This window comes from Trichechus manatus, unplaced genomic scaffold, assembly GCF_000243295.1.
Source record: "Trichechus manatus latirostris isolate Lorelei unplaced genomic scaffold, TriManLat1.0 scaffold00028, whole genome shotgun sequence".
NCBI classification, from domain to species: Eukaryota; Metazoa; Chordata; class Mammalia; order Sirenia; family Trichechidae; genus Trichechus; species Trichechus manatus.
In genome coordinates this window covers 22,211,887-22,228,934 of record NW_004443964.1, presented here as the reverse complement: position 1 = coordinate 22,228,934, position 17,048 = coordinate 22,211,887, and the positions used below count along the sequence as shown (strand labels likewise).

The 17,048-nt window shown below is 43.5% G+C and overlaps 1 protein-coding gene across 4 annotated transcripts in view; it reads right to left on the bottom strand.

Moving 5' to 3' along the window:
• Positions 1–70: 70 nt before the first annotated feature.
• GPATCH8 (G-patch domain containing 8) overlaps positions 71–17,048 on the bottom strand; it is a 111,697-nt gene continuing 94,719 nt past the window's right edge. For 2 of the 4 annotated variants that reach the window (XM_012554945.1, XM_004374291.2), the window contains 2 exons: positions 12,463–12,593; positions 3,811–10,067 (listed from right to left, as the gene is read on the bottom strand). In XM_012554945.1, the coding sequence (XP_012410399.1) occupies positions 6,194–10,067; positions 12,463–12,593 (4,005 nt within the window). In that variant the 3' untranslated portion in view covers positions 3,811–6,193. Of the gene's footprint in view, positions 10,068–12,462; positions 12,594–13,758; positions 13,809–17,048 lie in introns of all 4 variants that reach the window. The other 2 variants (XM_023729405.1, XM_023729406.1) reach the window with 2 other exon arrangements.

Below are 17,048 nucleotides of genomic sequence, written 5' to 3'. Positions count from 1 at the left end.
TGGTTCTCTCTCTCAACTATGTCTCTTGAATCTTCTATCTCCACTACCACCACTCTAGTGCAAATCACCATTACTTCCTGTTTGGGACAGTACACTCATGAACTAACTGGTCTGTATACCTCCACTGTAGCCCAGAGTTCTACAACCTTCCTGCCCGACCTCGCCCTGCCCCCTAAAAGCTGGCTGCACTGCTGCGGCACATTGTGACTTAGCCGGAAGTGGGGGAAGAAGTAAGGAAGCTGCTGCCTCCTGTTAAGGCCTCAGGCTGCTGTATCCTTTTGGATAAGGTACTTAACCACTTCCTCCTTCTAGGGCTTTGGACAGCCTCAGTCTGCCATATTGGGGCAGCAGCTTCCTCACTCCATCTTGGGCCAGATCTCGGTCTTGCCATGGCAGCGCAGCCAGTGCTGGGAGGGGTACGGTGAATGGACCTTGGCCGAAGGGACAAGGAAATGGAGAGAATGAAATTACTCCAGGGTATTCTGGTTCACAGGCTCTGAGGTTATGCACTAGCTATTCAGTTGAAGGCAGGCTCTCGCTTCTTCTTGGGTGACGAAGTTCTTGTCTAACCATTAAGACTTGACTCTGCTGGGGTCATTGCCTAGCAGAAGCTTCCTCCAACTCCTCAGGCTGGCAGCTGGGGCTAACAATGACCACACGGTTTAGTCATGGTCTGTTTACTGGATTGTGTCTGTGAATTGAGAGCATGAATCCTTTCTGCAGCCCCAGGGCCTAACATGTAGTTGGTATGGCTGAAAGACAAAAAGACTGAACAAAAGTATGCACTAAAGATAAAGATGCAAACACAGGGTCACAGAGTAGAAAGAGAAGAGTTTTAAACAGAAAGGCAAAGTCATCTTCTGTGGATAAGGGGAAGAAGACAGGAGTGCCAAGTCTAATTGGCACTGGTGCCTTCCCAAAAAAGCAGTTCTTGTGAAGGAGATTCAAGAAGTCTTCTAGATGTAAAGGAACATAGCCACATTCTCCTTTTAATCCATATTTTCCTTCTGATCAAATTCAACCATCCCCTTTATCCTGCCCAACCACTCTGTGTCATTCTGGAATCCTTTCAGCTCCTCTGTTCCCCTCATACTTCACCATGTTAGCACATAGCTCAAAATCCTATCCCTCGCTAGGTTAAACGCTCTTTGAACTTTAGTCTGGGCTTGCTTCACTGTTGAATTCCCAGTGCCAAGCTCATGGTAGGCATGCAATGAATGAAATTGTTAGAATGAACACTTAACTCAGTCCTCTACTCACCTTCCCACTGTCGTCAACTGAGTGGCTACTAACTCATGTTGCTGTTGCGTGCCATCCAGTCAATTTTGACTCATAGCGACCCTATAAGACATGGCAGAACTGCCTCACAGGCTGTAATCTTTACGGGAGCAGACTGCCAGGTCTTTTCTCCTGCAGAGTGGCTGGTGCGTTCGAATCGCCAACATTTTGGTTAGCAGTAGGGTGCTTAACCATTGTGTCACCACAGCTCCTTATTAACTCATAGTCCACTAAAATTTTCAGTAATTACTTATTCTGTTCAAGGCACTGAGCGATACAAAGATAATTATCAAAGATCCTTAAAAAACTTAGTCCAGAGGGAGTTAAGATATGAACACACATAAACTGCGGTTTTAGGTAAATTGCCCAAGTTACACAGCCAACGCGTGACAAAAACTAGGATTCAATTACAAGTTTCTACTTGAGTCCATGTTCTTAACCATTACGCTGTGTTGCCTTTTGTCAGACAATGACAGAGTTTCTAGGCATAGAGGATGACATAAGCAAAGAGAACGGCAGAACAACATACAGGCCAATTATAGGGAAAAGGGAAAAGAAGTAATAGTTAACTCAGCATCGGGTGCTCAAAGGGGTGGACTGGGAAATGAGGGTAGGATGGAAGGCTGGGGTCAAATCACTGGAGGTTCTTGAATACCATATTAAGGAATATGAACTTTAATGCAAATGAGATGGAAAATCATAAATATTTTTAAAGCCGGGGATGAGATACACTGATCAATTGTGCTCTAATCTGGAAGATTATACTGGCTGCCTGTGGAAAGAAACGAAAATGGGAAGTCCAGACGTATAGTGACTGCTATCCTCTGGCTTAAAGGTGATGAGGTCTGAGCCTGGGTACTGATGGCAGGAGCAAAAGTGATCACAGAATCAGTAACTGGATGTGTAGGGAGGTATTCAAGGTAACTACAAGCTTTGGTGTCTGGCTGGACAGTGGTATCATTAACTAGGAATTGGAAATACAGGCAGTGGATCGGATTTGGGAAGGGAGAGCTGTTTAGTTCTTATGGGTATTTCTATGGTGTCAGAGCTGGGTTGATGTCCCTTCTGATAGCTGGCAGAGGAGTGCTGACGCACTGCTCCACTTTCTCATCTCATCAGCCTGAGTCCTAGAATCCCTCACTGAATTCAAGTTCTGTTAAGGCTTTATCTTAGTCAACAATTACTGAGCTTCTACTATGTGCCTGGATCTGAGATAGGTGATACCGAAGATAGAGAAAAATCTTTTATCATCTTCAAATGTTCCCTTACTGAATCCTGGTGCATAATCCATGGTTCATGGTATTTTACTTTACTCCTATCTTCCTTGAACATAGTCAAAACGTTTACATGTGCTCAACTCTATGCAGACTTCCTAAGGGGTAAGAAAAAGGAAGTATAAGAATCAGTTCCTGTCCTCTCAGAGCTTACAATTTTACCAGAAACAGTGAATACAAAATTAATTGAACTCAGATTCTGATAAGCCAGTAAACTTACATGGGGCACGTATTAGATCCTAGAGTCAGGGAGGCCAGCCAGGAAGATCTGCAATAATTCAGGCATGAGCTGGTAAGAGTATCCCTGGCAAATAAGAATGGAAGTAGCTGACTAGGCCTGAGCTAGTCATAGGGGGTACAGAAGAGGGAGTACTTCCACGATTCAAGCTCAGGTGGCTGGGAGGCAAGCAGAACCCTTATCAAAACAAGGCAGCTTGACTGCTCTCAAAAACTCACTTTTCATATTTTCTAACATCCTTTCCTTCTGGGCAGGGATCTTTGTCATTTTAGGAGATAGATTAGAGCACCCAACCCAAGGTTTAAAAGCTTCTCCTTGATGGATAGAGCATGGCTATAACAAAGACAGTAGGAAAGAAACGGACACTACATTCCTCCCTCCTGAAAGGTTGAGGAGAGGGGAAAGTAATTTATTCCACGCTAAATTTCTCTGCTTCTTTTGTGATTTTTGATACAGAAGAGTAGGGGCTTTTATCTGCTCAGTTAACAATTAGGACATATTTCCTTATGCTAGGCAGAGGCTCTCAAGCATTGCAGTGACATTAAAGGGTTGAGGAGAGGAAGCCAAGCCTGGTATACAGAACTCCACCTAGAGGGCAAAGACTAGGTAGATGACACCTGTAATCCCACTGGCCTTAAGTTCATCCAAAATCCTAAAAATCAACGCCAGAAATTCCAAATCCATTTAATGAGCATCTACATGTCATACAAAGATTACATATTTAAGATGAGAAAAAGGAAAGAAATAGAAGTTCTTGTGGGGAAAGAGAGAGTGGTAAAGAGTGGAAAGACATTTACCTAAGGTTGAGAGAAACTTTAAACTCCTATTACTTCTACCTACAGCCATCTTTTTCCTTCAACATGGGCAGTCTGAGCTTTGAGAAGCACAATTCCAAATACCACAAACAACTGGTTCACAAGAATCTACTGCTTGCTCACTTTAAACAAGATGTTATTTGTAATCCACAACTCCATCTTTTCCCGACTTGAGTGGACAGGGAACGATCACAACAGACTCTGCTAAGTTTCCACAAATCATTGGTTTATTAGAAAGTTCTTTCCCTCATTTTACAGCATATGTATCTCTATCATATGTGATAATGTTAAATACAGCCTGTTATGCTTGTAGGTAAGGTCATTTTTGTTTTTCCTTCTTTAAGTTTTAAAATCACTATTCTGGAAGTTAAAGAAAACTGCCCCCAGGAAGGCAGAGAGGAGGCCAGAATATGGCTCAATCTACAAGCTAATGGGAAGCAGCATGGAAATGTTAATACTGTATTATTTGAATATTTACATGGGCTGAAAACAAAGAAAAATAAGTCCCTTCACTTGAAACAGATTATTTCTTTTCCAATGCTAGTCATCCAAAAAACAATGCTATTGAATCAGATGAAGAGCACTGAACAGGTAGGGAGCAGTCAAGAACCTCTTTTGCCCAGCACTTGCTTCTCGAACTCAAAACACTACTTCTTTTGGGAATTCGAGAAGAAAGCCAGGAACGTAGAGCCTTGGCCCAGGTAAGTAGGGTTTGTTTTTCCTGTCAGGTGACCACCCAACCAATTCTAGCCACAGGAATGGGTAGGGAAATGCCAAAGAAGGAACTAACTACACCAAAGGAATAGGACCTGCAATGCAAGTACCTTTGGGTCAGTGTGTTAATTGAGGCTGATAGCCTGAGTGAAAGACCACAGAGCCGGGAGGGGGGACTGAGGTGGTTAATTCCTCTGGTCAATGTCACGGGAGAAAAAAAGGAAACTTTACTGCTTAAACTAAGCTGGGCAGAAGGCATGGAAACTATGAAGCAAAAAAATTTGAAGGGTCTATAAATGTGCTCACCTCCCAGCAAAAGGAGGAAGAAAACAGTCCCAACTCTATCATCCTTTGTCTACTTCTACTTCAGTTTCTAGCCAACCCAAAAGGCACATTAAAAAAAAAAAAAATTGTCAGAGGGGTCTAAGTACTAAGAAGGCAAATGGACTGCCTGGAACAAGGGGTCCAGAAAACCCAAGGGACCCCCTCCCCCACCAATCACTCTGAATATCTCACTGCTTCAAGAAAGCTCTTGGATCTCCTCCTCCTCCTCCTCCTCTGTGGGGCCCACCCGTTTCTCTGAATTAACAAAGCATATGAGAGAGAAGGTCAGAACTAAGCATCCCTCTGACACCCCCAGCTGACTGTTGCCCATTAGCTCAAAAATCCCAGTGCTGGGAGCACCACTTACTGCAACTTACTTAACATTTTGTCTCAGCAAAAAATGTTAACAATGTTTCTTTTTTTGTTTTAACATTTTTATAGTTCATAACTTCAAAAAAATACATGAGCTTGATAAAATATACATGCTTAGTCATTTTTGCATCTAGCAGAAAACAAATGCTTTATTTTTTGTTCTCATTTTATAACGTTTAAAGTTTCTTAATTCAACTAGGGCAAACATATTTACATAAAGCCACCAGAACAAGGATCACTTAAAGAGCTGCATGTAAAAAATATTATTGCAGTATACTACAAATATGGAATCTTTTTATATGAGCTACAAAAAGCAGCATTTACGTTTATAGAGTTCAGTGCAATTTTTTACATTAAAAAAAAAAAAAATCCTATAAATTAAGAAGGAAACATCAACATGACAGAAGAAAAAAATACCCTTCAGACACATGAGCTCCTCTCTGGGGAAGCACATGGGTGACTCCATGTTCCACATAGCTTCTATTCATGATAGGATCTTCTTTTCTGGGATATGCAGAAGCCTCTTCTGGAAAGAGGGACAAGAGGACAACCGTGCCAAACGTGTGGCTCTGTGGGAGACGTGGATCAAATTACAGCCAGAGCAGCATCTGATTCGCTGGTTCCAAGTCAGACTCCCTTTCTACCTCACCGGGGATAACATAAGGTCACCGAGGGATCGCCAAAGATACTGGCCCAAAGTGGTGGTAGTTTTACCACCTGAGGGACAGCATGGCCTTCCCCGTGGCACTAAGAAAACAGGACGAGATGGCCCATGGCAAGTGCTTGGTGATAACCCGCCAGCCAGAAGGGAGGAAATGTTTTAAAATTTATCAAAGGAAGAGCAGAGGATAAAAAGTAGAGGGAGGAGGGGAGCATCTGAACCTGACAGTTTAGAGATGTTGCTGTAAAGGGGTGGGTAGCACTTACTGGTGTTCCCTAGCTTAGAAACACAGGAGAGGAAGAGAAAAACAGAAAGGGGGAAAGGAAAAAAATCCCTGATAGTAAACCCAAAGTAAATCTCAAATCTAAAACCACCCCTGTAAGCCAAAAGTCGATTCTTTGGCTTTTAAAAGACACTGCCCACTCCAGCTTCTACTTGCTGGTATTAATGGCTCAACACCCCCAAGGAAAGATTCATGGTCACCTTCCCTGGTCCTACCTGGGCTCCCATCCCCAACTCATGTGCCATGGCTGGGAGGGTGCTGCAGGTCCTGACCTGAGAAGATGGGGTGAAGCAGTGGGTGAAGGTGGAGGGCAGTGGCAGCTGCTGCGGCAGGCCGTGGGGCAAGTAGAGTAGGGTAGAGGGCAGCATGTGGGACGGGGTGGAAGGTGAAGGGCCCAGGATGGATGGCTGAGGCAGGAATGATGTGGATAGGATGGCTAGCAAGGAAGGTGGCAGGGTGACCAGGGATGATTGAGTGAGTGAGGTGGGACAAGGAAATGGGAGTCAAGTGGGGCTGGGGAATGTGATGCACTTGGGCAAGTGGCTGGGGATGAGGGTGTGGGTGAATACCAATGGCAGCAGCAGCTGCTGCAGCATGATGTTGCAGGATGGCATGCTGAACAGTTGTGATGGAGGTGGCAGAGGCTGTGGCTGGCTGCTGAATGTGGATAGGCTGCAGGGCTGGAGTGGCTGGGGCCAGGGCAGCTGAGGCTGGGAAGGCCTTTACTTGCTTGGCCAGAAGCTGCTGCTGTATGTGTTGCTGGGCCGCCTGCTGGAGCTTGCTGTACTTCTCCATCTCCTCAGGGGTAAAGGTGATGGGTTGACTCTCCAGGGGGGCTAATGAGGCATCCTCAGCCCCATCTGTTGACTCAATGCTAGGCTCCCCACTGGGAGGTGCATAACTGGGGAAGTGCTCAAGGTCTGGTGCTATAGGAAGCAAGCTGGATTCCACAGGGCCTGGCTGACTGCTGCTATCCAGGGACTCTAGGGTGTCCCCATCACTGGGGTCAGGGAGGTAGTTATGGGAGATGGCTGGGTCCCCGGGGTAGCAGTCAGAGTGTGCTGGAGTGCCCAATGGAGCCACAGTGTGATCAGCAGTAGCTTCTTCAGACTTTGGCTCCTCTGGGGGTAGGTCTGATAAGGGGCCAGCTGTTTGCTCTGAGGGGAACTGATGCCCAAATGGGGCATCACTACTCCCTGGGGGCCCCTCTTCTGTCTCTGACTGTTCTTGTTCATCCCCCCTTTCCAAGCCAGACTCTTCACATTTCTTGGTGTTGGGCTTCCGGGTAGCTGGAAGCTTCCCTATCAGTGGAAGTACAGGCTTACTGCCAAGAGAGGGAGGGAGCTTGGGCCCAAAGTAACCTTGTGGGGGGTCCTTGAGCTTGAGTCCAGCTTTATTAGGGGTGGCCAGCACCTCCTCACTCACACTGTGTTTCCTCTCCACTTTCCTTGACTGGATCTTCTCTAGCAGCAGCTTGGCAGTGACAGAGTTCTTGTCTTCAGGGCTGCAGTCACCATCTGATCCCCTTCCTGCACTAGCGCTGCTGTTCTGAGAGGATGGACCTGTTCCCTTACCATCATCTCCTCTGCTATCTTCTTTCTTCCCAGGACCTTCTCCTCGGCTGGAACGGAAATAGTGGGGGGACTGGGAGCGGTAGATCTTAGAGCGAATGAAGTCCCGACGACCAGAACGCCTCTCCTCAGGGCTCTCATGACCCCAGGAGCCCTTCCTGGAGCCTGATCTCTGGGAAGGGCTCCTGGTACTGCGGCTGCGGTCCCGGCTATAGCTGCGGCTCCGCTGCCAGCTGTGGGCTGTGGTGCTGCGACTTCTCCGCTTGCTCCGGCTTCGACTACAACTGCTGCTGTGGCTGCGGCCCCGGGATCTTGAGCGCTCCCTAGAATGGCTCCGAGACCGGCTGAGGGACTGGCTGCAACTGAGGCTAGAGTCATCATCAGAAGATGAGTATTTGTGCCGTTTGGACCGGCGCTTGGAGCTGGCATAGTCTGAGTCATCAGAGTCGTGGGAGCGCTTGGAGTGCCTTCGTGATCTATCACTATAGTCACTGTAGCTGTCATCAGAGTAACTGCGCTGTCTACTATAGCAGCTCTGTTCAGAAGAAGCATCTGAGCTACTTGAGTAAGAACGCCTGGAAGAGCGGTGCGAGGAATGGCGCCGGCCAGACCGTGATCGGCTACGAGAATGCTCACTGCCTGATTCTTCCTCTTCCTCCTCACTGTACTGGGATGGAGACTTCTGGTGCTGCCTGCGTGATGAGGCATCATCACTATCCTCATCTCCGCTACTGGGTCGACTCCTATGGCTGGATCGGCTGCTCCGTTTGGTGCCAGCTCTTCGCTGGCAGGATGAAGCTGGAGGTTCACCTTTGTGTTTCCTCCCACCGTGATCTTGGGAGCTGCTACCGCCCCCACTTTCATCCTTCTTGCCACTGCTCCCCTCTTCAGCTGGAAGGGATCTCCGCTGGGAATCACCTTGAGCTTGACGCTGTCTTCTTGGTGGTGCAGGGCTGCCACTCCCAGGGGGTTCTGGTTTGGGGCCCCATTCAGAATCTGCTGGAACTGATGACTTATTCTTCTTTCGTTTTCGTTTCTTCCGCTTCTTAGACTTCTCCCCAGACTCGGCTTTAGAGCTTTTCTCTTCTGGGTCAACCTTGTGTTTCCGCTTGTGTTTGCTAGATTTTTTGTGCTTTTTCTTTTTGTGTCGGTGAGACTTCCCAGATCGTTCTTTCTTGCTGGGAAGGCTTCTCCCTGTGTCTTCTGTCTCTGACCCATGGCTGCCCCCAGGATCCTGCTTGTTCAGGCTGCTGCAGGCAGATCCTGAAGCAGGTGCATCAACTCTACCTCCTGAGGAATGTACTACATTCTCTCCCTCCTCTTTGCTTTTATTTGGCTCTTCAGGATCAAGGTCTTGGAGACGGTCCTTTGAGGGGCCTCCTATATCCTTTGGTTTTTCTGTCCCTTTAGCTCTGGCATCTTTGTTCCTTGAAAGTTTAAAGTCAAAATACAAAGGGTTACAACTGTATGAAATGGAGGGTTCTGCCTTGGTAAAAGTTAATAGTTCTGATGGCCACTGGAGGGCAGTGCTTTCATCTTTGCTTAAAACTGAGAAGAAGGGACCAGTAGGATGCTTGGGTCCTTCCTGGCTTTCTTTTCCTGCTGGAGTGGCCTGAGAGGTTTCTTTAGAAGTAATGGACTCACACGATTGCATCTCTAAAGCCTTCTGACTCTCTAAGCTCTGCTCACTTACATCCCCTCCTGAGGCCTTCTTTGTCTCAGTTTTGCTTCCAGGCTCTGAGGACTCAGTCACACTGCTTTCCTTCTGCTGCTCAGAGACTTCACTAACTGTCTTTTCTGCTCCTTGACTTGCTGCCACCTTGCAACTGCCTTTAGGCTTGGGAGAACTGCTTTTTTTGCTCTCTGGGGCATTCTTTGGGTGTGCACTATTATCCCCTTCCATTTGTTCACTGGCTCTCATGAACAGTAGGAAGGGGAAATGAGGTTTTACTTTGCAGTGTGCAGGAGGGATGTAGTGGTAATATTCTGGCTCTGTAGCCCCAGCTCCTTCTTCTCGCTTCATTCTTTTTAATTTAGATAATGTTGAGGCAAGGGACCCTCCATCCTGAGGGTCTTCGTCCTCTTTTTTACCATCCAGATTACTACTACTATCAGAGTCTCCCACCTTCTGCAGCCCTTGGTCAGAACCCTTGTCATCAGCTTTTGTTCCATCTTCAGAAGTTCCTTCCTCTGCATGGTCCTTGAAAACTGATGCTATCGATTCGAGTTTGACAGGAGCCTTTTTGGCAAAGGAAAACGACACTCCCAGTTTTTGCAATGGGGTCCCCAGATTATTCTTAATGCCAAAGCTGATGCCTTGGGAAGCTAACCCAGGAGCCTGTGCCAGTCCAGTGGTGTTAGTGATTTGTACTGCGGTGAAAGGGCCTCCTTTATCTGTGGACAATTCAGATCCCAGGCCACTAGTGGCGGCGGCACTTGTGCCACTGTTCGTAGATGATTCATCCTTTTCATCATCTCCACCTTCTTCATCCACAGCCACAGTGGTTGGTCTGAACATGGGACCACTTCCAGGTGCACTACATAATGGTTTAGAAAAAAGAAAAGATAGGTTTAGGGGCACATTTCAAACATCTTATAAAATACCCATCTCTTATGTTCTACCATTCATCACAGGTGGTCCTTCCCTAGCCCCGTGCTACCAAATGGAACTTCCTCAGTGAAGGTTAGGCAGTCTCATACTGTTAACCTGCCAAGCTAAATTTCCAGGGCCAGTAACTACTGCTATTTCTTCCTAGACTGCCTAAAATTCAGCAAGTGAGGCTCATCTCAGAATTCAAATACCCCATCATTACTACCTGGTATAGTCTACCTTGTCCTGTTTCCAATCTCATTTCTTATTAAAGCATCCTACCATTCAGTATGCTATCAAACATATGGTTGTACATCTACACACAAATGTTGTATTTCATTCAGCTAAAAAACAAAAAAATCTAATTTCCCCATGTGCTTTCAAATTCGTTTTTTACAATGTGTATATTCTCTGACTTAAACACATACAGAGACCTCCACTGTGCTACTCTATGGCAGTCTGTGGTCAACATATCTTTTTTTAGAAAGTAAGACTCTGTACCTATCTCCTGAGAACCCAAGCATTTGCTTTGCTTTTCGACTTTCTGGGCATTCAGCACCACTGTCATGATTCTACCAAGCATTTTCTCAGCTGTGACAACAGAAACACTGAAGAGTTCTCAATACCAGTGTTTTAAACTGCCTGTCTTGCCTGAGATTTTTACTGTATGTGGACTGTACAAGTTTGTTAACCAAAGTCAAGAACTAAATGGAATTAGATATACATTTGGATGAAGAACTTGTTATCTGAACCCTAGCTACTAACTGCTCTAAACTCTGGTATCAAATATATTCAGAAAATGTGGTATCCCTTGCTATCTAAACTCTTGTTACTGGAACAAGGGAACCAAACAAATTTGAGTAGAAGGGATACTTACACCTGTTATAGAAACCACCCCATGGTAAAAAACAAAAAACAAAAAAAAAAAAAAACACCTCAAATTGAATAAAAAGGGGATTCATTTTGATCTTTTGCCTAGTCTTCACCATGTTACTTCAATAGTACTATGGGTCATGCATGTACTCTTAGAAAAACAAAGTATCTGGTGATGGATCAAAATCTTCTTTTATTCTCCCAAGTGATTATTTGGTCAATTTTTAATTGTTTTCTACTCTGCCACATGAGGTCGCCATAAGTCGGAACTGACTTGACAGCAACTTTTTTTTTTTTTTTTTTGTATTCTTGCAAAATGCCCAAGAAGAATGTGTTTACTATATAAACAGCTGCCAAGGAAGGAATAAGAACTAGTTTACAAGCAGTTTAACTAAGTATTAGAATTCATAGGTTAATTCTGCTTCAAAACTTCAAAACTTCACACTACAGATGTTCTCTACCTTCCTTCTTCCTCCAAAACACAAGAGAGGTAAGTAAGTCAAAAAAGGACTCTCAGGAGACAAAATAAACCTATTAAGTTCAGGAACTTGGGAACTTTGACCCCAAATTGGCTATAAACTTCTTAAAGCCACAATCATAATTTCTGTTTCTACTGTAACCAGTTCCTTCTGTTGGTCCTGGCCAGACAGTAAAAACAAGCAAAGGGGCTTAAGTCCTTCAGAATGAGGCACACAGCCTCAAGTGCCCAAAGACTGGGTCCCCAGAGTCTAGTGCTTGGAAATTCAGCCCTAAGTGGGATAAATTCCACCTAAAGCTAAATACCACCCAAAAACTGATATCAGTATGAAAGAACATTAAAAAGAACACTCAAGGCAGAAACCTGCACAGAAATAAATGGATGGAATTCTTTAGGTTTTAGAGTGTTTGAGTGTTAAGTACTAATTGTATAGTGCTTAAAAGGCAGTTACAACATTTGAATCTGTGCCATAGTGCTTTTTAGCTATAAAACAGAATGCTGTAATATATATACCTTTCTACATAAGAGAATGTTGGAGAATGGAAATAATAACAATAATAATAATAGTCGCATCATTTATTGAGCATCTTCTATGTGCTAGGCACTCTTAAATATTTGAGATATATTAACTCATTCACTCCTCACAATTGTAAGAAGCAAACTGTTGTTATTCTCCACACTTTACAGATAAGAAAACTGAGCCATAGAGAGCTTAGATAACTTGTCTAAGGTCACACAGATAATAAGTAGGGTATGGCCTCAAAAGTGTATACTCTTAACCACTGTATTATACACCTAAGTATAGATATGTTTTTAGTTTGAAAGGATCTATTAAAAATACTAACAATTGTAACTATCTGTAGTCCCCGCTGTAGGTCACAGCTTTGAAAACCCTCTGGAGCAGTTCTACTCTGCACACAGTCGCCATGAGTCAGAATCGATGGCAACTAACAACGACGACAAAGTCCCCTCTGAGGAAATATCCTCTCACCATTCAGCTTGTTTTCTTTGCTCTGCCAACTCGTGGAGCCGCCGAAGGGCTTTTTCCTGTTTCTTCTCATCCTTGCGGGATCTTGAGGAGACATTTCGAGCAAACTCTCGCTGCTTGAGATCTTTCAATCTCTGCGGTCACAGAAAGAAAGGAAAAGAGGGTAGGTGATTTACAGTGACATTGGGATCCTGACAGCAAGACCTTTAGAATATTTACTCTTAACCAATGGTTACAGGGCTAGTGTAGAATACATTATTATACTTCACTGTAATTGAAAACACAGTGGCTGATTACTTTGGGCAAAACACTTGAAGTACCTGCATTTCTAATTAGGACAGCATATCATTTGCCTTATTGGGTAAAATAAAATAACTTCAAAAGCAATGGGCAAATTTTAGAACACTGGGAGGGAAGAAAATGGACTATTAATCACCTTCTCTTCCAGGAGGCAAAACCAGACAAACAGAGCATAAGATAAATCTTAACAGAAGCCAAAGAAAACAGAAAGGGATTAGGCTAGTACAGAAAATTACCTAGGTGTAAGATCTTAAAAAGCAATGTACAGCTTACATGGGGAGGTTATCCGAATCAGAACTCACATATAGAAAGCATACTTTCATTTCACCATAAAAAGGTGCTATTATTTCTTTTCAGCATGAAGAGATTTTTCCTGTTACTATTAAACAAACCCTAGAGGTCTTCCAATGCTAGCATGTTCAGAGCTCACCAGTCTGACCACTTTCATCTGGTCAGTCTGCTGAAATTAGAGAGCAGACATGTAGCTTCTCATTCTTTCATGGCCCTGAGAAGAACATCCAGGGGATGAGGAGGGAGAACAGAGATAAGTCAAAGAATTTACTATTTAAAATTCAGATAATAGAATGGATTTTTTAGTCCCAGAAGCTACTATACAATTTTCCTTAAAAACAAAAACAAAATTAAACAAACAAAAAAACAGTGTCATGACATAACTGGTGACAGAGTCCAGATGTATCTATCTGCAATGAAGACAGAATTAAAATTGTTTTCAACACATTATATAATATAAAAGCAAACGAACAAAACAGAACACACACATTAGCCTATGCTTTTACAATAGCATTACAAAAAGGAATTTGACCCAATATAAAGTGGACATTGCTTTGTGGAAAGGCATGATGTTCAACAGACAGAGGAATTTTCTTATCTAGTATTTATGAAACGTGTTTTGAATTTTTACTGAACTTGGAGGGGAGAAGGGTGGAAAGACACACACACGAAAAGATATACAGCTAAAGACACTAGTAAAAAACTCACTCTTGTGATCTGGGCTCCCAAATTAGAAGGATTTGCTTTCAATACATCAGCTGAAAATGTCACATCACAAAGAAAAAAAAGTGAAAAATAAAACAAGAGTGGAAGAGAAAAAATAAATAAATAAAGCAAGCATTACTACACAAGCTCTCTTAGTGAATCTGCAAACTATTATACTGAACAATCAGGGACAAAGCCATCAACTCTAAAAGGGTAGGGGAGAAGGGAAACACCTGTACAACACGTATGTATACACACACACAGACACAGTAATGATTCCAACTAGGTAAATGGTAATATCTGTATTTCTTCCAGAAAAATGGTTACAGAACTTGGGAAAAGGAAAACTGTTGTCTAAAAGTGGTCAGTCTTGGATTTTTCATTTACCTTTACTTTGGGGAAAGTTCAAGCAAGCAACAGCTGGCAAAACTATTTCACCGAGGCTGGCTGCCTAGAATTAAGGTTTTTATAAAACCATTTCAAGACTTTAAAAAGTACTTTAAGTAAATATGAATTCCAATTTCCTCCTTCCCAGGGGAATGAAGCAGAGAAAAACGGGCCATGAGGCCTTTCATGTGATTGTTTTAGGCCACAAACCTAGTTTTTTCTTCCCTAACACTTAAGAGGCTCTCTAGCCAAGACTTAAATAGAAAGTGTGTTTTTATCCTATCTGTCGCCCTCTCTCTAGCTACCCTAAAAGCCTAGAAAATCTCCCCATGTTCAGTCATTCCTTCCTAAGCTCTTAGAAATATTTCATCACTTTAGGAGGTGTTTCCTGAACTACGTAACACTGTTCAAAAGGGCAATCATTTTATCAAACTCTGGAGTCTCTAGGCTGAGTCAGACAGAGATGAGGCTTTCCCATCATTCAGTAGCCACTTGGGCAACATTGAAGATGAAAGGATAGGACCATGTGCACATCATCCTGAAGATATCCTACCTCAAATTCCTACTACAGGTATATGTCTGGAGGTACAATGGGAAGAAAACAGAATGTCAATAAACATTCAAATTGCAGTCCCCCTCTAGGCAAAGCTATACTGGTGCTGTATAAGGTGTAGTAAACACTCCTACACCACCCTTACTATCTTTATAGCCAAGTCTGGGGTCTCGAAAGAAGAACTGGAAATACCTGAATTCTAATCCAAACACCTCAGAGTTCAGCGCTTGGCAACGCCCATCTGCCCTAACCCAAAATGTGTATTTGAGGTCTCTCTCAGATGAGGACATTCTGATAAAAATAATAAGACATGGGTTTTAGGGTTTACCTTTTCCTCTACCTAGAATGGATGCCTAATTCCAAATCTCTCCTTCCTACTCAAGGTCAAACTAAATTCCCCTCACTAAGTCTCTACTGACCCCTATCTGTCCCTGATTGTTCAGATAGGGTTTTTCTTCTTTCTGAACTACCACAGCACTTAGTATGTATACCTCCTTCTACCAACCATATTTTTGTCTCTGACTACATTCCTGCCTTACAGAAAGGTAGTACATGTAAAACTTCAGAGTCAGGAACAGCTGGGTTAAACTCCATTAATTACTAGCCAAGTGATTTCACCTCTCTGAGCTCCAGTTCCCTCATTAGAAAAACAGGACTATCTATCAAAAGAGTTATGAGATTGTCAAAATAAATGGAAAGCACTTAGTAGGTCACAACTGTTCCAATACTGCTCCCTCTTCATGTAGGATAGGGACTAGGGCTTATCTTCGCAATCAACCCTGAAGTGCATGGAGCAGTACTAAGTCTACAGAAAGTGTATGGTAAACGCTTGGTGAATAACTGGCTTAAACACGGGATCCTTGATTTTTCCCAAATAAAATTTCTACCGTTTGTAGGAAAGGTTGATATGAAATATTTTCATATCTCTACTAGGGACATGGAGGGGCCCTGGTGGCACAGTGGTTAAGCACTTGGCTGCTAACCAAAAGATCGGTTTGAACCCACCAGCCGCTCCTTGGGAAAAAGATGTGGCAGTCTGCTTCCGTGAAGATTTACAGCCTTGGAAACCCAATGTGGCAGTTCTACTCTGTCCTATAGGGTCACTATGAGTCAGAATCGACTTGATGTGTAATGGGTTTAATAGGGATATGTATGGAGTCCTTGTGGCACAGTGGTCAAGAGCTCGGCTGCTAACCAAGAAGTCAGCAGTTCGAATCCACCAGCTGCTCCCTGGAAACCCTATAGGGCAGTTCCACTCTGTCTTATAGGGTTGCTGTGAGTCGGAATTGACTCAATGGCAACTGGTATTAGGGATATATATATTCAAGATATATAATATGGTCTTTCCAGCTATTACTCTCAGCTAGTAGGAAGGCGCATTCTTCAGAGAAACAAAAAGCTTAAAATTTTAAGTTCATTACTTCAGGGCAGAATTGAGCCAAATGGCAAAAAAGGCATTGACCAGAAATGCCTCAACTTCCTATCCAAAAACTAATTTTTACAAATGTTGTTAGCTGCCATTGAGTCGGCCCTGACTCATGGTGATCCCATGTACAATGGAACAAAATGCTGCCTGTTCCTGTGCCATCTCCATGATCAGTTACAGATCTCATGTTGTGATCCATAAGGTTTCATGGGCTGATTTTCAAAAGTAGACTGCCAGGCCTTTCTTCCTAGTCTGTCTGGGTCTGGAAGCTCTGTTGAAGGCTTTTCAGCATCATAGCAACACACAAACCTCCACTGACAGATGCGTGGTAGCTGTGCAGAGGTGCACTGGCTGAATATCGAACCTGGGTTCACTGAACCGCCAGTGCCCCTTTGATAAAGCTACAAGGCCCTAATTCAGAGTCAGGCTTCCCAAAGTGCCTATTTTATTCCAAAAGACTACCAGGCCTGGCTCATTTGCCACTGAATGTGCGTGTGAAATTCTCTATGAGTTGGTACTTCGACTTTCTTCTTAAATTCTAAAGAGGAACACAACTTTAGATAACTTCTTCAGGTGAGAATAGAGAAGCAACATACCTGCCTTTCAGAGAAGAGAAAGAGCTCATGTAAGGAAACCAAAAATTGCAGATGTGTCATCAATCCAAAAACTCTTGTCAAAGGCCGAGCAAATTCCATACCATAAACAAAAATGCAAGTTAAAACTCCAAACTGGGACACAGTTGGAATGGATATAATTAATCATTTAAACTGACTCCAAAGCTACTACGTCTTTATCTCTGCAAACTATAAAGAACGCTTTCTAAAGAGTTGTTCATAAATTTCCTTATTTTATTGGAAACTTCTCTATTAAAGCTTATTAACAGAATTTTAAGTCAAATAACACATTTTTAGCTGGAAAATATTTTGA